The following is a 25,477-nucleotide window of genomic DNA, read 5'->3' on the forward strand; positions in this document are numbered from 1 at the left end:
CAGCACCTGGCTCCTGGCCTGTTCCTGTCCCTGCTGCCCCCCTGCCCTCCACCCGACAGCCACCCTTGGGGCATCCTGGAGCCCAGGCAGCGAATCAGAAACTGTGCAGCAGAGAGGCGCAGCGAGCAAACTCTGGAGTCGGTTTCCCCAGGTCCCCGTCCCTGCAGGGCCCTGGCTGTGACCCCTCTGACCTTCCCTTCCTCGTCTGTCATTTCTTATTCCCAGATTTGCCCTTGATCTTCCAAGGCCTCTGCCCCCCTGCTCAGACCCCATGGTGGAGGCCGCCATCCAGACGGGGCTAGTGCCACCACTGTCATTATCTACATCTATGAGGCATCATGACAGCCCTCCACACGCATCTTACAGGAGTGCCACAGGCGTGTGTCTTGAGGCCTCAGTTTCCTTGTCAGTAAAATGGGAATACCTGTGTTTTCCTCAGGTTGTTGTGAGGAGTAAACGAGATCGTGCAGAGATGAGCGGAACTGACAGATCACAGCTTGTCTATGGAAGGGCTAATCACCCCCTTACCCTCAGAGTTAAAAGAACCCTGACTTGTCCAAGCAGTGGGGAGGGGCCCCTTCCCCAGCCTCAAACAATGAATTCTAAGGAATTCTAAGCCACTCTCCTCAATCCCTGTCCTTGTCCCCAGGGAGTGGTTTAGGGGTACATGTGGGACCCACGTGGCCAGTGAGACTTAAGGGGAAGACCAGTGAGGAAAAGTGGGGTCTGGAGGGGAAGTTTCCTCCTCCAAATAGACTGAGAGAGCTCTCTCCAACTGCCCCTGCTGCCTGCCTTTGGCCATAGGTCTACATAGATGTGATGCCTGGAGCCGTGGCAGCCATCTTACAACCATAGAGCAAATGGCAAGAAGATAGCAAAGCAGAAAGATGGGAAGAGCCTGGGTGTAAACGGCACTGATGAGCTCTAGGACCATGAACTGGGGATGCCTAGTTATGTGAGAGAAAAATGTCTTCACTGTGCATGTCAGATTTTCTATCATATGCAGCCAAAAGCACTTCTAGTTGATCCAGTGGGTTTTGATGAACATTTTGTTTCAAGGAGCAGAATAATCTAGAAGTTCAAACTGAAGATGTGTTCAAACCAAAATTACCCACCCACCCCCACCCCCGCCAGGCTACACAATTATAGGTTCCCTTCTCAAATTCCCTGCTAAGGTACAAGATGGCAATAACTCTTGAAATCAAGGCTCACCATAACCCGAACTCAAAGACATCCTCACCACCAACCTCTCCCCGACAGTGACCCACACACACATCCTGCTGCCCCTTTCCCAGAGCCATGTGCCAGCTGTCTTCCAGTCAATCTCTTGGAAGTCATCCTCCTGCGTCAGCTCCAATTAGCCTCCCTGTGTCCTCAGCCCAGGCCAAGCCATGGGAGGTCTGCTGAAGTAGACAGGACCACTTACAGTTAGTTGCCACCTTCATCCTACCACCCTTCTCCGGCCTCCACTTGCCATGCTGGGGGGACAGGGGCTGGTCCCCAGGACCAACTGACATGACTCGGGCTGCTCCGGGGGTCCTTCGGCCAGGACCACAGCCTCTCTGGCAGCACCGGCCATGAGGAGGTCCTCCCCATGCCTGACACCAATCACCACACAGAAGGCAACACTGGCGTTGCTTAGCTGGTGGTCCTCCTTGCCAGCGTGCTCCGGGATGCAGTCCTGTACCCTCCCAGCTCAGCCTCCACCAAGGACCTTGGGGTCTTGGAGATCCCTCTCTGTCTCTCCCTTCCCACACCCCACCCACCCCCATCAGCAAACTTTGTTAGGTCTACCTCCAAAAATTCCAGAATCTGACCATGTCTCCCACCTTCCCCGTGGTCACCCAGTTCCCAGGAACCCTGTTTCCCTGTCTGACGTTCTGAAGCCGCCTCCTCTCCAGGTTCCCTTCTGGCAGCCTCGCCCCCCTACAGCAGAATCTCATCCCACCAAAGTCACTGCTGTCCCTTCTGTGCTCAGAGCCCTGAAGTGGCCTGACCCTCCCCAGAGCCCACAGGATGCCATGAGACTGGCCACAGGCCAGCTTTCCCCAGCATGCCTACCTCCTGTTCACGCCTCCCACAGACATACCAGGCTCACCCCAGAGAAGGCTGCACCCCCAACCATCCTCGGGCTCACTCCCCACCTTTCTCGGGTCTCTGTTAAAATGTCCCTACTCAATATAGCCTTCTCAGGCCCCTCCAAAAACTGGACCAGCCCCACCCGTGTGAAGGGTAAATGCCCCCCTGTGGCTCCCACACACCCTACCCCACGCACCAAGCTGGCACCCAGCATCAGCAAACATATGTTGCATTTTACTCCTTGTTCTTATCAACTGCCTCCCCCAGCCCTCACCAGAATTCAGGACCCATGAGGGCAGACACTGTTATCCAGTTCACTGCTCTGTCCCCGAACCTAAAGCAGTGCCCGGTAAACAGGAGGTGCTCAAGGAGAGAAAGGGATGAGCTAATGAGCCCTCTTGTAGGATTTCTCTACACCCTCTCCTGCCTTCTCATTTTAAATACTGCTAAAGTGACAAGGAACAGAGTGTCTGTGATGCAGAGGCCACCTGAGTGCCAGGCATGCCAATCTGCCCCGTCCTCCACCCACCCACTAGGAAGTCCAGCGGGCACCCCAAAGACAGTGCCTTCCCTCGCCAGAGGAGAACTCTGGACTTTCCCAGGCATCCAGGGGTTCCTCCCCTGTCTTCGCATCACTGTAAAGGGTATTTCCAGCCACCCAGCGCACCAAAGCCCCAGGACGCATCCTTGCTTCCCATCCCCCCCTCCCCCAGCAGTGCATCCTGTATTATCTGACTTCTCACCATCTCGGGGACGCACCTCACTCCCAACTCAGGCCTGGGATTCACCACTTAAGGCAAAGTCCACGTCATGTTTTGAAACCAACACGCAGCTGTGGGCACCACGGGCACTCGGGAAACATGAGGCCACAGAAGGGCCAAGGTGGGGAAAAACAGCCGTTTCAGAGACCCCAAACCCAGCCAGGTCTGGGCCCCAAGCAAAGAACCTAACCGTCACCCCCTGTCACCCTCACCTGTGGCAGCACACTCAGGAGGCGGGACTCCATGGATCCAACCCCCAACCCCACCCCACCCCCACTCCCCAGCTGGTTGTTTCCTGTTCATATTGGTCCTGCACCCCCAAAACCCCTCTGCTATTTTTTAAGACTTTTTAAATTTACTCATGAGAGACACAGAGAGAGGCAGACATAGGCAGAGGGAGAAGCAGGCTCCCTGCGGGGAGGCTGATGCGGGACTCGATCCCTGGACCCCGGGATCATGCCCTGAGCCAAAGGCAGATGCTCAACCACTGAGCCGCCCAGGCTGCAATTTCTTCAGCCTTCCATACCACACAGAACTTGAAGCCACCTTGAATCCTTTGTGCAGGAGATGAGGAATTATAATAATCATTGTATTTACTGAGCAATTACTCTGTGCCAGGTGCCCTTCTAAGCACTTTACATGATTAACTCCTTGAATCCTCAAAATAATCTAACGGGGAGGGTATCGTTTTTAGTTTCATTTTACAGGTGTGGAACGTGAGGTACCGAGAAGCCGAGAGGCTTGTCCAAGGCCACGCAGCAAGGAAGATGCAGAGCGGGGATCGGAGCCAGGTCAGCCTGGCTATAAATAAAAGCACGTGCTCAGAGTTGGTTTGATGGGATCCTAAGGGGAAGGCGGTGTTACACTGTGGTTAGGTGCTCTGGGCTTTCCAGATGTCCAAAACTGAATTCAAATCCAGGGGTGTTTCAAGACCTCCTGAGGTCTTAGAATCCCATGCTACAGCAAACATATTAAACTAACACCCACATCCTACATTAAAATAACACCCACATCCTACATTAAATAATGCTATTTTGGCTTGAAATTTTTTTTCAAGGATTTTTCTAAACCTGCTTTTTAAGTTATCTGGCGCCAAGAAACATTTACTTTACAGATTGGCTACGATTTCCAGGCAATCATCAGGAATTGTGTGACATGAGAAAATCCCGCCAGCAAATTGTTTTCAAATGGAACGAGGTTTTTATGAATGCTAAATTTAACAATTAAGGAGGCTGACATAAAGCTGCGCTCTGTAAACGTTTAAACATTTATCCATTTTGATTTCACAGTTGTCTCCTCATCTTTGGAGCCAATACGTTTTTTTTACAGACTATGAATGAACATTGTCGCAAGCTCCCTGAAAAGTTCGCAGAACCGAGGTACAAGTGGGGGAGACAGGCCCATGCCAATAAGCTGTGCTGCCACAAGGCTGTGTACCCTTGAGCCAAGCGCTCGGCCTCTCTGGGTCCCAGTTCCCCTGTCTCTAAATGGGTTGGAGGACTCCACGAGAGTGGAGTAAGCGTCCCGTGAGCAGAGGCCATAAAGCACAGGAGGCAGGCAGACAGAGTATCTGCAGCATCTCAACGGAGCAAACACCTCTGGCAAGTTGCAATAAAACCGACGCATGGACTTTCCCAGCCTCTGCCCAACCCTTGCCCTCTGGGAATTTATGTGAAAGGAATAACGTGGCAAGCTCCACATGGAGGCTCTGGTCTGGTGCTTCAGCCTGAGATCAACTTGTCCCAGCTCCCCCAGGACTGTTCCAGTTGTAACTGAAAGCCTCAAAGTGGCAGCAACCCCAGCGCCCATTAAGTAGATAGCTAATAGATAGCAAATATGAAATAACAGATAAATAAAATGCGGTTGATCCATACAGTGGAATATTATCCAGCCTTGCAAAAGGAAGGAAATCCTGACCCAGCCTGAGAACACTAGGCTGAGTGCAATCAGCCAGCCGCAGAAGGACAAAGGCTGTAGGATCAGACTGTATGATCCCGCTTACACAGGGCACCCAGGACAGCCAAACTCCTAGAGGCAGAAAGCACAGGTGAGGCTGGGGAAGGGGCAATGAGGTGGGGGGCTGCTGTTTACTGGGGACAGAGTTTCAGCTCTGCAAGATGAAAAGTGCTCTGGAGAGGGCGGGTGGGCATGGCTGCACAGCGCTGTGAGTGGACTTCATGCCACGACCTGCCCACTAGAAAATAGTTAAGGCAGTAAGCGTTCTGTGTATTTTACTGGGAGCAGAAACTCATGAACAGATTGTTTAAAGCCTCGAAGGCCCACATCCCGGTTAGCTCCTCAGTCCTGGGCAGAGGGAGAAGCCGCTCACACAGCCGGAGGGAGTTCTCACCTGAGCCAACAGCCAGTCCACCAGCTTGCTCCCGGGCAGCACCGACTTGTAGGTCTTCAGGTGGTAATCGCGGTCTCTACAGGGGGGAAGTGCATGTGAGCCCATCAGGGAGAACACAGGTGGGGAGCAGATTCCCAGTTCGACCCCGCACCCCACCAGCACCTGCTCCGATCTGTGCAGCATCTGAATTCCCACCAAGTCCTGGTACAAAGGGCCGCGTTAACCTCACAGTCAGACTGCAACAACTTCTCAGGCTGCGAAGCTGGCAAGTACGAGTTTATGTGGCCAGCCATGCTGAGGCTGATAAAGTCTGGCTGGGGGCACTTCTCCCAGATTCAGGCCGCGCGCACAGTGAGGGCTGGCCCTGCCACTTCCTTCTCCCAGGGCCAAGCAGGAGGCCTTTCTCATGAGGGCCAAGGCTAGACCTTGGAGTCAGAGGCAGGTCTACAGATGTAAGTAGTTCCCGGGGGCCCAACCCCCAACAAGGCCAGCAACAGCTGGAATCTTCTCCGCTCCTCTACGAGTGGACAGGAGCCGTCAGGACAGGGGACAGAGGAATGTGCAGCTGGGTAAGGATTAGGTCACCCTCTCCATCCCTTTATCCATAACCACAAGCTTCACAATAAAGAAAATAATCACTGGCGTTTCCACAGCCCTCACTATGTGCCATAGGTATTCATGGCTACTGCCCTGGACAACACAGACCCAGAGCATGGCTACCAGTATGGAAGGGGCTACAGGACAGCACTGCTCTAACGTGCCAGTCAAGGGTCTGGGGACAGAGCAGTGAGCAAACTCCCTGCCCTTGGTGAGTTTACAATCCAGTGGAGAAGAAAGACAGCACATCAAGAAACAATACATATGTAAGATGTCAACTAGTAACAAGTTTCAAGAAGAAAAGCAAAGTGAGGTAAGGAGGACAGTGCATACCAGACTGTGATGCTTTAGAACGGTGGGCAGGGGAGGCCACTCTGATTCGGAGATGTTTGAAGGAAGTGAGGGAATAAATACACAGATAGGTAAGGGAAGAGCACTCCAAGCAGTGGGAAGAGCAAGTGCAAAGGCCCTGAGGTGGATCTTATTATTATCCTCATTCCACAAAGGAAAAAAGTTGAGGCACCAGGAGGCTAAGTGACTTTGCCCCAAGTCACACAGCTGGTAACCAGCAGCTGAGACTCAAACCGGTTCCTGCACAGACATCCTTCACCACCACCCTGCAGCCTTTCCTGCAGACTGACTCAATTAACCCTGAGGACAAACATACAGGGAAGATGCAATTATGAGCCCCATCTGATGGAGGAGACTAAGGCTCAGCCCCAGGCCACACAGTTGAAAAGAGGCAGAAGTGAACTGGAGCTCAGAGAAGGTAACTTACTTGATCACGGGGGTGTAGAGGCTGTGGAGGCGGCAGTAAAGCCTCACACCCTGAAAGAGACAAAGGGAGAGTCTGGGATCAGGCCACATGCTTCAGGGGCCTCCAAATCCAGGCTGCTGGGAGAGATGGTTCCCAGGATCAAGCGGCAGCTGGGGGTGGGGGAAGAGCACAGGCCACCAGGGCACAGGCCGGCTCTGCCATGACCGTGGGGTCCGGGTCATGGGGCCAGGCGACATACCTACCTTGGACATGATGTCCTCCAGCTCACTCCGGGCCTTGTAGGTGCCGTCATCATAACGGAAGCGGTACATCACCTGCTCGTTCTTGAACTGGTGCTTGTCAGAGACTGGAGGGACCCAGGGAGCCAGTGAGGCTGGGCCCAGCACCCGCCCCCGCCCGTCATCACCCTGCACTCGGCCAGGCTCTGTGTCATGCACAATTTCCCTGAAGCCCTGCCCTCGCTCCTCTGTGGAAACCAGGTCCCCCTGCTCCATCTGGGGCCCTGCTGAGCTATCCTGCTTGGGGCTGGGGCACCTGCAGGTTCACGAGAGGCCCAGAAATGCCCTGACGCAGCCTGCACTGGAACCCATTGGGCCGGCACCTCCTTGGTGCTCAATCACCAAAGCATGTGTTGGGACCATGGGTGCTGGGGTATGAGACCACGCAATCAGGATTTATGACACCCGAGGGCCTTGGGTCACCCCTGGCGTTTCTTTCTGTCACTCTGTGGATCCATTAGCAGATCCTGGAGGCTCTTCTTTCAAAACACTAACAGTGTGACTCCACACTCCACCCTGTTCCAAGCCACCACCCTCTCTCATCTAGAACATCGCAGCCCCTCACTGGGCACCTGCTGCCATCCCCGCACAACCCGTCCACTGTCCACATGGTGGCCAGAGGGAACCCGCTCAAGTCTGAGTCTTAGCAGGGCTTCCCTCCACTCAGAACTCAGCAGCAGCTTCCTATGTCACTCCGAGTAAAAGCCGAAGCCCCCACGATCCCTCACGAGGTCTCAGACCTCATCTCCCTAAACCCTGGCCCCATGCCCGCCAACTGCACCCGCACCCGCTCCCATGGCAGCACTGGCCGCCGTGCGGCTCCCTGGACCCACTGCCTCTCCTCTCCTAGGGGCTCTGCACCAGCTGCTCCCTCAGCCTAGAACCCCAATGGTATCCGGCCCCTTGCTCTCTTGGGGTACCTTCTCAGGGAGGCCTTCAATGCGAAATTGAACACCACCCCCTTGTTTCCTCCCCCCGACCCCAGCACTGATCACCATCCGGATTCACAGAGTTTACTTCTGTTATTACCTTCCCCCTCCAACTAGAACATTGGCACCATGAAGATAAGACTTTTCATTCATCCTGTCCACGGCTATGTGGCACATGACAGGCACTCAATAAATATTCACTAAGTGACAGAAATATAAATGACTCTGGCCCTTTTTTGAGGGGACTTTTCAAGGTGTCCCTGCATTGCTGGTGTTGCAGGTGAGTGCAGGGCTTCCCAGCCTGGTGAGCAGATTCATAAGGGCATCCGCATCCCAAGGCTACCCTGTGCCCAGGGAACACTAATGCTTCTGTGCTAGTGGACATGCTCTCGGAAGCACAGCACTGCTGAGGTCTGACCTGTGCCCACCCACAGCTCCCCCTCACCACGCCCCCCACCCCCGGGCCTGCCCAGGCCCAGCCCCGACTCACCATGGTGGATTATACCGTTCTCCAGCAGGGCCTGACCCAGGTTGACTCCTTCTTCGGTCTTGCTGATTTCACCAATTTCCAGAAGCCAGGCAACAAACTCACTGCCAGGAAGATAAGATGCCATTGAGAGACCCTCCCCAGTCTTGGGAACACAGGGACCAGCACTAAACTGGCCTGGCCCCACCCTCTCCTGGGAAGGACAGCTAGAACATCCCACAAGAGAGCAAACTTTGGGAGACCATAGCCCTGGGCATTATACTGAGGCCTTGTGCTTTTCCCAGGACCAAAGGTAGAGGGGTGGGTGTGACCAGGCCCTGACTCGGGTGCAATGGATGGCTGCATGGACAGATGGATGGATGGGCCATTGGATGGGATGGAGGCAAGGATGGGTGGATGGATGGATGGGAGAGAGGGTCGGAGGATGGATGGATGGATGGATGGGAGAGAAAGATGGATGGATGGACAGATGGGTAGAGAGGTGGGTGGATGGGAAGGAGGGAAGGATAGATGGATGGGTGAATGGATGTGAAAGAGGGGAGAGAGGAAGAGGATGGATGGATGGGTGAATGGGAGGGAAGGATTAGTGGATGGGTGGATGGATGAGAGAGAGAGAAGGAGGGTGGGTAGATGGATGGATGGGAGAGAAAGATGGGTGGATGGATAGATGGGAGGGAGGGAGGGAGGGACGGAAGGATGGATGGATGGGTGAGTGGATGTGAGAGAGAAGGAGAGAGGAAGAAAGGATGGATGGATGAGGGAGGGAGAGAGGGAGGGAGGGAGGGAGGGAGAGGAGGAGGATGGATGGATGAATGGACAGATTCATCCCCACAGGAGTGGGGAGGGAAATGAATAGAACGTTGAGTAGATGAATGGATGACCTGACAGAAGACTAGTGGGCAGGTGGGTGGAGGGCAGCATGGAAGAAATGGGTGGACACTAAGTGGAGAGAGACCTGGGCAGATGGGTGGGGGAACAGATGATCAATAAGCAGAGGAATGAAGAAACAAACAAGCAGGAAGAAATAAGAGTCCCGAAGGAAGACTGTGGAGAGTCAGGAGAGCTCATGGTAATCAGATTGTGTCATTCTCCTAGTCAAACTCTCCAGTGGGCCTCCCCCTTGATCTCAGAAAAAGATTGACACTCTGCCCACACGATGACCGTTATCCACATGAACCGCTGTCCTCACAGATCTCCTCTCCTACACCTTTCACTTACTATGTTTCAGCCACAACCACCATCTTCTGCTTCTTAAGAAAGATCAAACTCCTAGCAACCTCAGGGCCTTTGCACTTGCTGTTCCCTCTGCCTGGTAACGCTCTACCCCAGCTCTTCACATTTTCCTTCTCAACAAAACAGCTCCCTACACAATCCTCACATCTTCTGATTTTACTTCCTTTTTAGCATGTATCTTTGTCTGGAATTGTAGTGTTACAGATTTCTATATGTGTTTATCAGCAGTCTGCTCCATCAGAAAGTAATCTCTATCCACATTGACAGGGTTTTTTGTTTTTTTTTTTTACATTTGAGAGAGACAGAGACAGACAGCGATAGAGAGAGACAGCACAAGCTGGGGAGGAAAGAGAGCAGTAGACCCCCTGCCCCACTGAGCAGGGAGCCCGATGTGGGGCTCGATCCCAGGATCACAACCTGAGCCGAAGGCAGATGCTCAGTCGACTGCGCCTCCCAGGTGCTCCTGGCAGGGATTTCCGACAGCCATATTCCCAGCCCTACCCCGCCCCCCACCCCGCACCTCTAGAGGAGGGTCTAAAGCACAGCAGAGCTCAATCATCATTTCTTGAACGCATGAAGGTATGAACCATCAAACAAGGTGGAATTTTCTAGGGTCGACAGGAAGGTATCTGGGAGAAAGAAGGGCTCACGAGCCTAAGGAAATCCAACGTGACTACCCAGTGGGGTAGAGGCTCAGCCCGACCCCAGGTCCCTGCTCTTGGCGGCACACTCAGGTTCAGTGCAGAGCTCAGGCCACTCAAAGTCAGCAAGAAAAGGGAGAACCGGCAACAGGGCTATTTCCACCGAGGCAATCTGTGTTCAATGAAAGCAGGTGGCAGCTGGCCAAAGCACAGAGCTCTCCTGCTTATCGAAACCAGCTGTCCCGCCTCCAATTACAGGGCCAGAGGGGGCAGGACTATTTTTAGCTTCTCAGTGTTTGGCTGCCTGTGTGTAGGTAGTGGTGTGTGCAGAGGCATTCACAGAGCCCCGGGTGCAAGCCAAGGGGAAGGGGGGGTGCACAGAAGAAATGGATCTATTTTGTGGGGTGAGAGCCCTGGGTGGGGAAGAGGTTTTTCTAGGTCCACCACCCTCAGTTTCATTCTAAAAGTCCCAAAAATCAGAGACGGAGGAAGCTGCCGGCAGCTGAGGGAGGCAAACAGATGTTGAGTGCCCACTCTCGGAAGCTGGAGACTCGGCATCCGGCTGCCCACCAGCTGTCCCATCGGGGGCCGTCTCTGGCACCCATCAGCCGCCCTGTGGCCAGATGGGGGGCAGGAAGTGTCCTAGGGTCTTCTGCTAGCGCGGAGGAAGGCAGCCCAGAGAACAGCAACTGTGACCCATGTTTCTGCCCCAAGTTGAGGCTTACCCCTTTCAGAGCATCAGGGAAGGTTCACAGCTTGCTGGGCGAATTTGGGCAAGACATTGTTCCTCTCTGGGTCTCAGTAGGGGCTATCTGGCAAGCGGTTCACTCTGGAACCTTCTGGATTTAGCTGATCAACTTTCACATCAAATGAAATCTCAAGCTGGGATCCAGTGTGCAAAACCAGATACAACTCATCTCTAACGCAGGGACCTCGAGTTCTTGTAAATGACCATAAGCGGCCAACTTGGAGGTGCCTGGGTGGCTCAGTCGGCTAAGCATCCATATGACTCTTATTTTCAGCTCAGGACATGATCTCAGGGTTGTGAGATCAAGCCCTGCATGGGGATCTGCGCTGGGCATGGAACCTACTTAAGTCTCAGTGTCTGTCTGTCTGTCTCTCTCGCAAAAAAAAGGAGGAGGAGGCGGCAGCGGCAGCGGCGGCCAGATTGAGGCGATGCTGAACGAGCCAGTGCTGGTGCTCCTGAAGACACCAGCTACCCCTCCATACAGCTGACTGTGGCCACAAGGGAAGACTAAAGCATCTTACTTTCCAAGAGAAGCCAGGAATTCAGCATTTCCTGTGAAATCTCCCAACTGTTAAATGTTGATATATAATCCAAAATTTCCTGAAAGCACCATGCAGCCCACATAAAACACATGCGTGAACTGCTCTAGGTCAGTGGGGCACCATTTGCCTCCACTGAGGTGCAAGGAAGGGTGTTCTAGGCAGAGGGATCAGCACATACAAAGGCCCTGAGTTGAGAAGTACAGTTAGGAAACCAGCAATCTGCCAGTTGCTGGAAGTCCAGCCTTTCAGAAAGCTGTAGCTTGGAGCACTGAGCTGGGCACATAGAGATGCGGTCAGCTTAGGCTGGTGGGGAGTCTGGGGTCCAGACAACAGGGCGCTAGCTGAGTCTACGTGCACCCAGCTTCAGCCCTTTTTCCTTCCTGCCCCCAGAATCACTGCCACATGTCAAGCCCAGTAATAGGCACAGGGGATACACAGGCATGTCTTTGTGATCTCCCTAGGACAGTCCCCTGAGCTGAGGCCCAGTGTGCCACTCAGCACCCAGTAGAGCAGTCCCCTTGTTCTCACCTGTTTCCTCCATGAGGGTAGGACTGGGGGGTCTATACTCATCCCTATAACTCCGCTGCTTCCTGAAGAATTCCTGGAGGAGCTTCCTGCAGCAATGTCTGACAAATCATTTCTGATCAACTCATACCCACAGGTATCCTGCACCTGTGCAGGCAGGTGGGCGAGACAGTGAGGCCTCTTCCACCTCAGAGCTTCTATCCCAGCAGACATCAGTCAATGAGTGACATCTAACCTCTGGCAAGGGGGAATCCAAAAGCATTCTCCTTCCAGGAAGCCCTGACTGCCTCATGCCAGACACACAATTACACTTGTGCCCTGAGTTCTCCAAGCTCTGACAGTGCCTTCATCCAGAGCCTGTGGAATGAGCTCATCAAGAATCAAACCTGAGCCCCCCTCTCCCCTTACCTGCCCAATATGGCCCCTGCCAAACCCTGCAGCCTCATCTCCCACTTCTTGGCCACTCTCTCACTCTAACCACTCTGGACTGGCTGTTCCTCAGTTACTTACTCAAGGCTCGTTGCAGCCTTGGGGCTTTTGCACCTGCTGTTCCCTCTGCCAGAAATGCTGTTCCCCCCAGATCTTCTCATGACTGGCTCTTGGTGATAATCTAGAGCTTGGTTAAAATGTCACCTCCTCTGAGAGGCTCTTCCCGACTACCCTTGCTGAAACGGTACCCCATTTCCTCACCTCCCCAATCAGCCTACTCATTTCTTACAACATCAATCAACTCACTGAAATCTCCTCTTTACTGGTGTTGGTCTACTTGTGTATTTTCTGATCCCCCACTAGACAATCATCTCTATGAGGGCAGGGGTCCATCTGTCCTGTCCCCTGCTGGCACACAGTAATGGCTCAGTAAACAGTGAATGAATGGCATGAATGAACTGATTCAGTCTGCCCAACCGATCTGAGGCTCCTAGAGGACAGACGCCCTTGTTCCTCCCATGATGCCTCCGCACACATATACAAATGTTATTCCTTGATTTTCCTCACGAGTTCTGTCTCCGAGCAGGGCAGAAACAGGCCACCCCAATACACATTTCCATCACCTGGCCAGCACTGTGTGGGGCATGTCACATGCCTTTTCTCACTGCAGCCTCTGACAATCCAGTGAGGCATATTTTATTATTTCTCATTAAGTGATCATTTACTGAAGCTCAGAGAGGTTAAGAAACTTGCCCATAGTCACAGAGCTAGAAGGAGGGGGAAGCAGGGTTTGCATCCAAGTTGGACTCAAAAGCCCACCCCTCAAAAGTTATGAGGGCAAATCAGACATGTTTTGTATTCATGGATTCCCCCTCTAGTAGCACAGATGGACAGGGAGAAAGTAACTATCAAGGAAAAATTAAATGTGCAGAACAGAGATATAAATGGATACATGTAGCAGAGTGTGGTGGGAGAGAGCCCTGGATTCAAATCCCAGCCCCTGACTTGTGGCCACATGACCTGGTGCAGGCCCTTTTCCCTCTCTGTGCCTCAACTCTCTTACTCTTAAAATGGGGATAATGGCAGTGACCTGCCTCACCATGTTGCATGGGGGTTAAAAGGCATGGCCACATGCCAGTGCCTGCAGCAGAGGAAAGTTTGGTAATTATGTCTTGGTAGCTACAGGTTCCTTCCACCCGAAGGACCACATTTGCTCCAGCAGGAGAAGACCAGGAGCTGAGCCCTGGGGGGGAGGAGGAAGGTCATGAGCCAGGGCCAGGCTGAGAGCAGAGCTCTGTGTGGAGAAGAGCTTTGTTAGAAGACTCTTCGGCAGGAAGTCTGGTCCTTAAGGCCCCGGTGATTATAAAACAAGCTTCAATCCTGGCCCTGTTTCAAATGGGCGGTAAAAGAAATCTCCCCTAATCCTTCCTGAGGAGACAGAAGACTCCGCTGAAGCTCTAATCACAGGCAGGTTATCCCATCCGGCTGCACTAAGCTCCCCAAGGGGCTTGGCAGGAGGCGGAGAGGTCGGGTGACCTGGGGGGCGGGTGACAAGAGGGGCCGGAAGCAAGCCCCTCCTGCAAGGAAAACCTTCCTTCTGCCCAGGGATTAAAGACTAGCTGATGGAGACGAGCCAGGCCGCCTCTTCCCCACTTCCCGCAGGTCTGAGGCCCACAACCTCCTCTCCACACATCCTTCCAAGGAGCTCCTGGCGCGGGTTGCTGACCCCTGGGGGCAACAGAGCAGCCCCCCTGCCCCTCCTCGGGAGTCCAACCACCCCCTCAAAACCTCCTGCCTGCTGCCCCTTCAACCACCAGCCTCATGCCGCCACCAATGAGCTCGGCCCTGGCTCCACACCTGGTCTCCAAAGGCCTGTCTTCCCAGCATTTCAACCATGCTGTGTCCAAACCTCGCTGCCGTTGCGCCCTGTCTCTGCGTCTTCTTCGCCTGGCTTGCACGACGCCACACTTGCCCCAAGTGCCTCCTACCTCTCTGCCCGCTTCCTCTGAGGCTCCTCTGAATGTCCTTCCTCCAGACCCTGGCAGCCCCACGGCCCAGTACCTGCCTCGGCTCTCCCTGCATGTCCCCTTGCAGACTTCAGTCCCATGGCTTTAAAAACCATCAAAATGTGGGGTGCCTGGGTGGCTCAGTCAGTTAAGCGTCTGCCTTGAGCTTAGGTCATGATCCTAGGGCCGTGGGACGGAGCCCCGTGTCAGGCTCCCTGCTTAGCTAGGACTCTGCTTCTCCCTTGCCCTCTGTGGCTCACCTTCCCCCACATGCTTGTTTGCCCCTCCCCCCACAAAAATGAAGTCTTAAAAAAAAATAAAAATGCCCACATGCCTTGCATTTACTTCTCCAACGGAGTCTTTTCTCCCCAAGGCCAGCTATATCCAACTAACAAGTCAACACCTCCACCCAGGTATGTAAGAGTCTCAAGGGCACCTGTCTGAAAGGAGCCTCTGAGCTCTACTCCCACGCCCCAAACCTTCTCTTCCATCTGTCTCCTTCCCCTTCTCAGCAAGTGGCAGCTCCAGCTTTCCAGGGGCTCACAATCCTCAACTCTTTTTTTTACCCGACCAGCAAATGGGGTCACTTTCAAAATGACCCAGAATGCAACCACTTCCCCATCTTTACTGTGACTCCCTTCGTCCAAATCACCTCTCCCCTGGTCCACAGTAATATAATACCGAGGTTCGTATCCAAGGCCTCTTCAAAAGTTTTTGGGAGGTGGGTGGATTATAAGTCAATAAATTCTAAATAAAGTCCCTGCCTCCCAGGCAAGCGTCCCCCCCACTGCTGGCCCACAAGCCCCATGAGGCTGACATCGTCTGTGTTGACCACCAGGTCAAGCGCACGGCACACGGCTTGGTAATCCTGGTGAGGCTGTGTATCTGCTGCCCCTCTTCATCCCCAGCCGTCCCCACCAAATAAAGGAGATATAATTCTGGGTTTAACATAAACCTGTGCTCCAACCCCTTTGATCCTTGGCTATGAAATGGGGGCAGGGGTAAAGCGTTTTTTATTGGGAAGGAATGTATTTCCCAAAGAGAGAAACTGGGGGCCCTCAAATACGGAGAGCTTCTAGGAACCTCCCTGCTAAAGTATAACTCAGGGCAGGAGGCCTCATGGGACGCCACCCCTGCCCACACCTAGTGTCTCAGACTTCCAGCCTCTAGGACTGGAAGGCAACAAGTTTCTGTTTAAGCTGCTGGGTCTGTGGTGCCTGCTGACTGATGCAAAGGCCCTTGTCTGCTCTTCTGGCGCTTCCTGCAACTCTGAAATCAACTCCCTGTGTGAAAAACCTCTTCGCTGGAAATATCTATAGTGGCTTCTGTTTTGAGAAGGAGGGGCAGTGTTTCTCAATCCATGGTGGGCAACCCGTTAGCAGTTTGTGACATTTACTCCATGGTCTTGCTTCACATTATTTTTTAAAACAACTGAAGAAATGAATAACATACAAAGGACAAGATGGAATAGAAATGAAAGAGAACAAAAAAGAAATAGAACAGGTACTTTCAGAGTATACCCTGCCCAGAATGTTTTGTGAAACTGGCTTCAATCATACGTTACACGGCTATATACACTAGGTTACAACATAGAATTTATGTTTTGCAGTAAATTGTGGTAGGAAAAGACTGGAAAGACCTAACATGGGGACCCCACGATCCTTGTTGACCTCCGAGGTCTGTTACACAAGGATTCCGGGTGCTTTAGCTCTGCCCAGCAGGGCTCCTGGGGAAGAGGCACGGGCGAGAAGGGCCAGGTGGGTACAGTCTACCCCACCTGCTGCCGGGGAACCCCCCAGAGGCCTGAGTGAGACCACTCACTTGCCGAGGAAGCACTTGGGGACAGTGCTCAGCTTTCTCCGGCGGTCCTTGATCAAGTTCACCTTCTTGTTCATCATCATGTGGTAAAGCTTCTCCCCCTTCTCCGCAATCATGACGTAAGCGTCCCGTTCCATGCCCAGCTTCAGGCCTACAGAGGGGGTACAGTCAGCGCTCAGGGGAGAACCAGCCCTGGGGAGCAGAGGGAGGCAGGCCTGGGGCTCCTGGAAGCCTGCCACCCAGCTGTTCCCGCCCCCCACCAGGGTCATCATAGAGCACACAGGGCATGTCAGCCACTGCTCCAGGTACCTGCCAGTGATCCTCGCACAACCCTGTAGGGGAGGGTGGCTGGTCTCCCCCATTCTACAGATGGCGAAGCTGAGGCCCAGAGAGGTTAAGTCCCAGGGTACTGCTGATCAGCAGTCAGGCTTATTCAACCCTTCAACCTGAGCATAGATTTTCAAATGCAGAGGTTATCAGAAAGCCTACCGAGCTCTTCCTTTCAGCCAGGGAGAAAAATCTGCCCATTTATCTAGACAATATGCACAGAACCCTGACCAGATCCCTGCCCCACATTTTCTACTTGGACCCTGACGACTCCTGACAACAGCAACGACAAATAATGATAGAAAATGCTGTAAGCGCCTGCTATATGCCACTTGATCCTCAAGAAACCTGTAAGACAAAATTATCTCTAGTTTACAAATGAAGAAATCGAGGCCCAGAGAAAAGCACCTGTCTGCCTAAGGTTACCCAACTAGAAGTGGCGGAACCAGGATTTTTACCCAAAAAGTTTGATTCCCGGATCTGTTCCCCTGATCACAGTATGCACCACCCCCTGTAAACCCAGCCCTGAAGTCAAGGTTTGGACCACACCCTGATTCTAACGACTGAAGCCCACCAAGGCCACACCCTCCACATGATCCCATGTACCCTGAATGAACCACAGCCCCCCAACCTGACCACAAAGACACAGCCACACCCAGGCCCGTCCACACCCCTGGACACCACCCCTGGTCCTGAGCACACACCCAGCCCTGACTAGTTTCAGAACTCACAAGCTGGCCAACCAGGGGCCAGGTTCCTTCGTTTATTTGGCTCAAAGCCATTGGAATACATTTTGATACAAAATTTAAAATCAAGAAATATCACCTGAAAACTTAAAATCTAGCTATGCTGGGCTCATACTCTTGAGAAATGGTGGTGACCTGCACGTGGGTGGAATAGGTAAGAGGGAAGTGGATGGACTTGGAGGAAGTAAAGGGACTCCCTGTACTGAATCTGGGGAATGGGCAGAAATCAGAGACAGCACCCAGAGTTTGAATCTGAAGCCCAAGGCAAATGGAGGAACCAGGTACTGAGATGGGGAACCGACAGGGGTGGAAAGCGGGGTGGAAGTTAGTTCTGATTAGACATGGCGAGTGGGAAAGGTCTATGACACACCCAAGTGGAAGGCTACAGATACAGAGAAAACTGTGCCTCAGTTTCGTCCTTTGCAAAGACAGGGGGCGGGGGGTAGGGTTTTTAGGTTCACATGTCAAATTTCCCAAGTATGGTCAAATCCAAACTGCATTTAACACCATTACAAGCCTGTGCAGCAGGGACTCTTATCCCACTTATTGGACGACATCGCTAAGGTCTGGGAAGCTAAAGTAACTTGCCCCCAGACATACCACAGCTCCCTTTTCCCAGATCTCTGCACAACAACCCAGCGCCAGGTCCCAGCCCCACCCAATTACCACACCCAGCCCTGCACTATGTTAGCAATCTGCATCCAGGGAGAGAGATCTCTGACCACAGCTTATGAGCAGCCCCCAAGGATCCTTCTCCCAGATGCAGACTCTGAGTCTCAAGCACAAAGAACCCCCGTGAAGGCAGCAGAACTATGGGGGAGACGGAGGCATGGAGGGTGCATCTTGGCTACCAGCCCCTAAGGGTAAAAGGTGCCAAGCATCCCAGGATGACCAACTGTATTGACCAACCTTGGGCAAGTCCCTTCCACTGGACCTCAGTTTCACCACCTATCAAGTAGACTCTACCACCAAGTTATAACACAGTCCCAGAGCTCTCTGCTCCTTCAATGACCTGCTTCTTATAGCTCTAATCTCTCTGGAAAGGACCCTAGGCCCCTTCCCTGGACACAGTCCTCACTACACAGTCCTCACTCCACAGAAGTGACCAGCCTAAGGGAAGCCATACACACCCCAGGATCCCAAGAAAGCCCCCCGCAGCCACCACTCTTCGGAAGCCCACGAGAGGGTCCACTCACTCTCACGCTGTTCCCTCTCACGGATGATGGCATCCAGCCACTTCTGCTTCTCCTCTGCCGTCTTGGCCATGCAGACAAACCACTTGTTCTTGGCCGTGTTATGGATCTTCCAGCCATTGGTGACAGTGTAGCCATTGCTGTGGTAATCCGCTGGTAGGGGCAAAAGGCAAAGGTCAGCCCAGACTCAGCTGGACAATTCTGAACATTCTCCACTACACACCTGAAAGGTTATAGGACCAGTGCATCTTGCCCCAGGAAGACAGGCTGGCAGGGGCATCAAAAGGATCAGGATCTGAGAGTTGAACTTGCAACCCTTTAAATGCTCACTCCCTCTCTGCAAAGAATAGAAGATCTGCAAATAAAGACTGCCCCCCCCCCCCATTACAGGGGCTTCAAGACCGCATAGTCTGGGCACAAATACAGGAGTCTCAGAGCCTGGGAATGTACTCTGGCCTCCCTGCCCATCTCATTTGGGCACTTGGGTTACTTAAAACCTAGTGCAAGCCTCACAATGCCAAGTCGAGGGCCCTGATGCATTGCTGGCTGGGCTGGATGGAGATGGGCCAACCTCTTCTTGTAAACAGGCTGTCAATTTTCCAGGGAGGTTTAAGCTCCCCGTACCCTAAATCCGAGGAGGGATCCACAGGTTTCACGACATTGTCAAAGGAGTCTGTGTCTCAAAACCAACTAGGGACTCTTGCCCTAGCCAAGCTCAAGGACACATACACAAAGGGGTTCACACAAGACTGCTCACAGCATCACTGTTCATAAGAGCAAATAGCAGAAATGACTCAAATGTCTATCGCCAAGGCATTAATAAGAATATTACACAGTAGTGGAAACCAACACAGTGTAGACCGTGATGTGCAGAAATGCAAAGCAAGATGCAAAAGAATATACAATATTTTGTGACCCTTTAAATGAATATATAAGACATCTATATAACTACATGTATATATTTAAAGCTACTTAACATGCATATATAATGATATTACCCTTAAAGTTAGAAACAAATTTTCATGAAAACGTTTACTAATGCATGCTTATAAAAATGTTTGCGAGAAAATGATCATCACACTATTTGGACAGTTACTTCTGGTGGGGAAAGGTGCTGTGACCATGGAGGAGCCTGTGAAGGGCTTCCACGGTACAGGCAGTGTTTGACTTATTAACTCGAATGGTGACTACCCAGGTGTTCACTTGATGTGCATGTGTTTTAGATATTTAGGTTAAGTTACATTTTAAACAAAAGAAAAGATTGAGGAGTGCCTGGGTGGCTCAGTCAGTTAATCAGACTCTTGATTTAGGCTCAGGTTGTGATCTTAGGGTGGTAAGATTGAGCCCCGCATAGGGCTCCACGCACAGCATGGCGCCAGCTTAAGATTCTCTCTCTCGGGATCCCTGGGTGGCACAGCGGTTTGGTGCCTGCCTTTGGCCCAGGGCGCGATCCTGGAGACCCGGGATCTAATCCCACGTCGGGCTCCCGGTGCATGGAGCCTGCTTCTCCCTCTGCCTGTGTCTCTGCCTCTCTCTCTCTCTCTCTCTATCATAAATAAATAAAAATTAAAAAAAAAAAAAAAGATTTTCTCTCTCCCTCTCATCTACCCCTCCCCAGCCCCTCTAAAAAAGAAAAGAAAAAAGTAAAACGAGATGGTGCCATGGAGCAGGTGGGGCTGGGGCTCAGGCGGGCCTTGGGGTTAGGGTTTACCTGTCCCATCTTCCACGTTCTCCACCTCCATGACTTCAGTGTTGATTCGACCCCTGAAGATGTAGAGGGAGCCATTGATGGACTTGGTCCTCTTGGTGGATTTCTTGCCCCCGGTGACCCTGAAAGACAGAAAGAAGTCAACAACCCCTATATCTCACCTAACAGGGGCTCGGAAGAGCAAAGGGAAGTAGTAATCTGGAAGGATGCACGAGTTTTTGACTGGTGGCTAGGTGACTTGAACAAGTCTTCTCGGCTCCCAGACAGTCTCTCCATCTGGAAAATAGGCTAGTTGCCTTGCTGACCTCACAGAGCTACACCAGTGAGAAACTAACCAGGAGCAATAAAACTCATTCCTCTTAGCTAGAAAGAGGGTAGGGGCTCTAACAGAAGGGTACTTCCTGAAATCAGACCACAGAGAAGGGTGCTCAGAGGAGGCAGTGCACCCAACCATCCACATCCACCTGCCCACCATTCATTCCCTCACTCAGGACTCAGGTCCTTCTGCCACTCACTCAGTCACTCAACAAACATCTGAGCAGTGCTTCCTATGGAGAGGATGCCAAGTTGGGGCAAAGGGGAGTCACTGACCCATGCGTTCAACAAGCACTTCGGAGAACACCTACTTGGTGCCAGGCACTCTGCTGGGTGCTGGGGCTGCAGCAGTGAACAAAACAGAATCTCTGAGGACTTGCCCTCCAATACAAGGGGGCAGGGGGCAGAGAGACAGACGCAAAGTAGAGAAGTCAAAGTTATGTCAGGAATGCTAAATGTTGTGTTTAAAATAAAACAGAGGATGAGGTCTCGGGGCTAAAGGCCACTTTGTGGCATGCGCAGGCCCCTCTACTCTGCCAGATGGGTGATGTTCTCAAATCTATTTGCCTGATGTGCACCTGTCACTGCAATTAGGTAAACTCCGTATTACGTAAGTGAGGACATACAAATGTAGAAAGAGTTATCTCCCTGAAAATTAAGGTGATTATTTTGGAAAGACATGATAAAAGTGAGTTGCTTTTGTGTTAAGAGTAAACTTCTCCTCAAAGAAACTTTGGCTCTAGATGAAAAGAATGTTTAATGAACACAGAGTATATGCTTTTAGTTAAAATATTTAAGGTTTGTAAAAAATTAATAATAAAGCAAGAAGATGCTTAAGGAGGGTGCGGTGCATGATTTTAACTGGACAGGGGAGGAAGAGGTGGTCAGGGGAGGTCTCATTGAAGAGGTGGTTTTAGAGCAAAGACCTAGGGAAGATGAGGGAGGAACCTAGGAGGGTATCTGGGGAAGATCATTCTAGGCCCCACGCGATGTTGCAAGGAGCAGCGCCGGCTGGTGGTTGAAGCTGAGTGGGCAAGGGTGAGTGTGGGGACAGAGGTCAGAGCAGCCACACGGGCCAGATCTGGCCGGGTCCTGTGGGCTGTGATGAAGATAGGCTCCTCCTGACAGTGTGAGATGGGGGCCATGGAGGGTCTGAGCAGAGGAAGAGCATGATCTGATCTAGGTTATGTGGCAGCCTGTGAGGAAGGGACTGCAGGTGGGGCCAGGAGAGCCCACAGGAAACTAGAAGCCACTGAGGAGCACAATGGTTTGTGCACACCTACCCATACTTACTTACCTACGTGTGTGCGGACACATACAAGTTTCTATAAACTTTTTATTAAAATGTAAAATCCATACAGGAAAAAAAATGCCCAAAGAAGTATGTTTAACTTTTATAGAGTGAGAACACTTCTATTATCATTGTAAACACCCCCAAAAGCCCCCCACTGTGCCCCCTCCCCAGTTACTCCCACCACCACCACCACCACCAAGCAAGAGTGACCTCTATCCTGACCTATGACCCTGTGGATTTGCTCTGCCTGTTTGGGAACTTCACATACATGGAATCACAAAGGGTGATGGTGATCAAGAGGTCGGTTGCTTCGTTCGGTGCCACCGTGTCTTATGAAGAATACACGTGCACATCTCGGCAAGTGATCGACCTCAGCTGACTTACAAGGGATGCACATGATCGACTTTACCAGAGAATGCCAAGCTGTTTCCCAAAGTAGTTGTACCAACCCGCCTACCCCACCCCAGGAGAGCAGGAACATTCCTGCTGGCTCCCCATCCTCTGGAGCTAACGTCCACTGCGGCCATTCTGGTGGGCATAGAGTAGCGGCTCATTAAACATCACACTTGTATTTCCCTGATGAGTAATGAGGCTGAGCCCCTTTTCATGTTTATTGGCCGTCTGGTCCTGTGGGCCATGGGCTTTTGTGAGATGACTGTCCCTTGCACATTTTTCTGTTGGGTTGTCTTTTTCTTAATGATTTATAACAAGAGTTGGCAAACTTTTCCTGAAAGGGGCCAGATAGATGGTAAACATTTTCAATTTTATGGGCCACATGGTCTCTGTGTCAACTACTCAACTCTGCCCTTGCAGCATGAAAGCATCCACAGACAACACCAAAACAAATGGGCATGCCATGTGCCAATAAGTCATTATAAAAAGCCAAATTTGAAAAAAAAAACAAAAAAAAACAAAAACAAAACAAAAAAAAAAATAAAAAAAAAAAAAGCCAAATTTGGCTTATAGGACTTCTTATTACATTCTGGATGTGAGTTCCCTGTCAGTTATACGGATCTCAAAGACCCCTAGTCCATAGCTTACCTTTTTATTCTCTAAACAGTGTCTTTTGATAAGTTCTTCATTTTAATATGATCTGATGAATCTACTTTTCCTTTAAATTAAACTTTTTGTCCTATTTAAGAAATCTTTGCTTACCATCAGATCATGAAGATAGTCTCCTATGCCTTCCTCTGAAAACCTGATTTTTTGACTCTGCACATTTAAATCTATGATCCACTTGAAGTTGATTTTTTTGTACCATCTGAGCTAATAGCCAACTCATTTTCCCCACCGGATATCAAACTAACCAAGCATCATTTATTGAACTGCATTGGCATTTTTGTTGAAGTTCACATGACCACGTCCATGGGGGTCTGCTCCTGGACTGGCTGTTCTATTCCACTGAACTATATGTCTGATTTTACAGCAATACTATGTTATTTTACTTACTGCAGCTGCATAGTAAGCCTGGGTACCAATAGTACAAGTCCCCCAGCTTTGTCCTTTTTCAAAATTGTCATAGCTATTTCTCTGTTTCCATGTAAATTTTTTTTTTGAAAGATTTTTTTCTTTTTCTTTTTTTTTTTTTAATTTTTATTTATTTATGATAGTCACACAGAGAGAGAGAGAGAGAGAGAGAGAGGCAGAGACACAGGCAGAGGGAGAAGCAGGCTCCATGCACCGGGAGCCCGACGTGGGATTCGATCCCGGGTCTCCAGGATCGCGCCCTGGGCCAAAGGCAGGCGCCAAACCGCTGCGCCACCCAGGGATCCCTCCATGTAAATTTTATAATCATTTATGCATACATACACAAACACTCCTTCCTGGAGTTCTTATTAGAAGCACTGAAGTTCTAGCCAAAGTTGGAGACATGGGCTGCCTGGGTGGGGGTGGCTCAGCAGTAGAGTGTCTGCCTTTGGCTTAAGGTGTGATCCTGGGGTCCTAGGATCAAGTCCCACATCAGGCTCCCCACAGGGAGCCTGCTTCTCCCTCTGCCTGTGTCTCTGCCTCTCTCTCTGCGTCTCATGAATGAGTAAATAAAATCTTAAAAAAAAAAAAGTTTGGGGACAGATAAGAAAGGACTTGCTAAAGAAGTGGGTGTAAGGTAAGGTCAATGAAGATTCTGGTCTGGTTTCCTGAGTAAACAGTAGTGCCATTTACTCAGAATGAGGAAGACTGGAAGAAGAAAAGGTCTGGGGCAGCAGTTGTAATGAAAATGAAGAGTCGGGGCACCTGGTGGCTCAGTGGTTGAGCGTCTGCCTTTGGCTCAGGTCATGATTCTGGGGTCCTGGGATTGAGTCCCACATCGGGCTCCCCACCAGGAACCTGCTTCTCCCTTTGCCTATATCTCTGCCTCTCTTTCTGGGTCTCTCAGGAATAAATAAATAAAATTAAATATAAAAAAAAGAAAGAAAAGAAAAGAAAAGACTCACAAAGAGTCTTGCTTTAGGCCCCATCTAAGTGTGAGCTGTATGTGAGATACCCACAGGAAGACAGAGATGGGTCATTCTTCTTTATGTACATGTGCCAGCATTATTCTAGCTGATTTACACATTTCATCCTACTTCATCTATAAAAACAATCCTATTGGGTGGGGACTACTTTCATCCACATTGAACAGACAGGAAAACAGAGGCACAAAAAGCTGATGTCACATGCCCAAGGCTACACAGCTGGTTAGCAGCAGGACCTCTAGGTCCTTAACCCCGGAGTGATGCCACTACCCCTCAGACACGACACAAGCAGCTGAGGTATCAGAAATTGAGCTCTTCTTGGTGTTTGTTTCCCATTCTGAACAACGGGCAAATGGGGTCCTAGAACACTCCTTCCACGTCTGATGGAAGCCTCTACTTTTGAATTAGGCCAGAAGCACTGTGAGTCAGAGGCCTTCCATGACCCGCATCCTGGACGGGCGGTGCCCCGCACAACCCAGGCAAAGACAAAACCGTCGGCAGACACCTAGCAGTGTCAGGCGCTTCCTGGTCACATTGGTCACATTGGTCACATTCCTGGTCACATTGGTCAGGCTGGGAGTTCTATCCACCCCTGCCCAATCCCTCTGGGACCTCCTGGAGCCTGGCCCTCTGGCTCCGTATCCAGAGGCAGGAATGCTGGCTGCCCACCACATTCTCCCAGGAGACAGATGTGCCCTTTCCATCCAGCCAGCCTGGATCACTCATGGAACTAAGGCAGCAAATGGCCTTCAGAGACCTCATGGCAGCCACAGGGCCAGTCCTAGAAGCCCCACTTGAGATCCAGCACCAGCAGGATGGGCCACAATTGCTCCAACAGGTGTGACCCTGCCAATGGAGGAAGGGCTGGTACTAGGGCGGCCCAAGGTGAACAAGGTCAACTAAAGCTGGAGCAGGTCACACATGCCCAAAGGGACGTTCTGTTTCCTAAACCCCAGGGTGCAGGGAACAGTGCCTGCTTCAGATAGCCCAGGGTGGCTGGCAGGGAAGGGCACAGCCAAAACAGGCACGAAGCAAGAAGGAAGGAAAGGTGGAGAGGAGAGGACCTGGGGGACATGAGACAGACACCGACAGGCCTAATGGGAGTGGGCAAGAATAAAACATCAGCCAAGTAAGACACACTCTGGGGGATGGTAGAGGTGGGAGGCCAAGGCCTTTAATCAAAAGGGCCAAACCCAGAACTAGGAGGAAGGGCAGAGGGGCAGGGGCCCCGGTCAAAGTG

At 51.5% G+C, this 25,477-nt stretch overlaps 1 protein-coding gene across 2 annotated transcripts in view; it reads right to left on the reverse strand.

The window, feature by feature from the left end:
- Positions 1 to 25,477, reverse strand: part of PREX1 (phosphatidylinositol-3,4,5-trisphosphate dependent Rac exchange factor 1) — a 178,667-nt gene that overhangs the window by 41,248 nt on the left and 111,942 nt on the right. For both annotated transcript variants that reach the window (XM_025470351.3, XM_025470352.3), the window contains 7 exons: positions 20,179 to 20,297; positions 18,471 to 18,620; positions 16,205 to 16,352; positions 8,263 to 8,363; positions 6,808 to 6,911; positions 6,566 to 6,615; positions 5,191 to 5,266 (listed from right to left, as the gene is read on the reverse strand). In XM_025470351.3, coding sequence (XP_025326136.1) covers positions 5,191 to 5,266; positions 6,566 to 6,615; positions 6,808 to 6,911; positions 8,263 to 8,363; positions 16,205 to 16,352; positions 18,471 to 18,620; positions 20,179 to 20,297 — 748 coding nt within the window. The remainder of the gene's footprint in view (positions 1 to 5,190; positions 5,267 to 6,565; positions 6,616 to 6,807; positions 6,912 to 8,262; positions 8,364 to 16,204; positions 16,353 to 18,470; positions 18,621 to 20,178; positions 20,298 to 25,477) is intronic.

Source organism: Canis lupus, chromosome 24 (genome assembly GCF_003254725.2).
Source record: "Canis lupus dingo isolate Sandy chromosome 24, ASM325472v2, whole genome shotgun sequence".
NCBI classification, from domain to species: domain Eukaryota; kingdom Metazoa; phylum Chordata; class Mammalia; order Carnivora; family Canidae; genus Canis; species Canis lupus.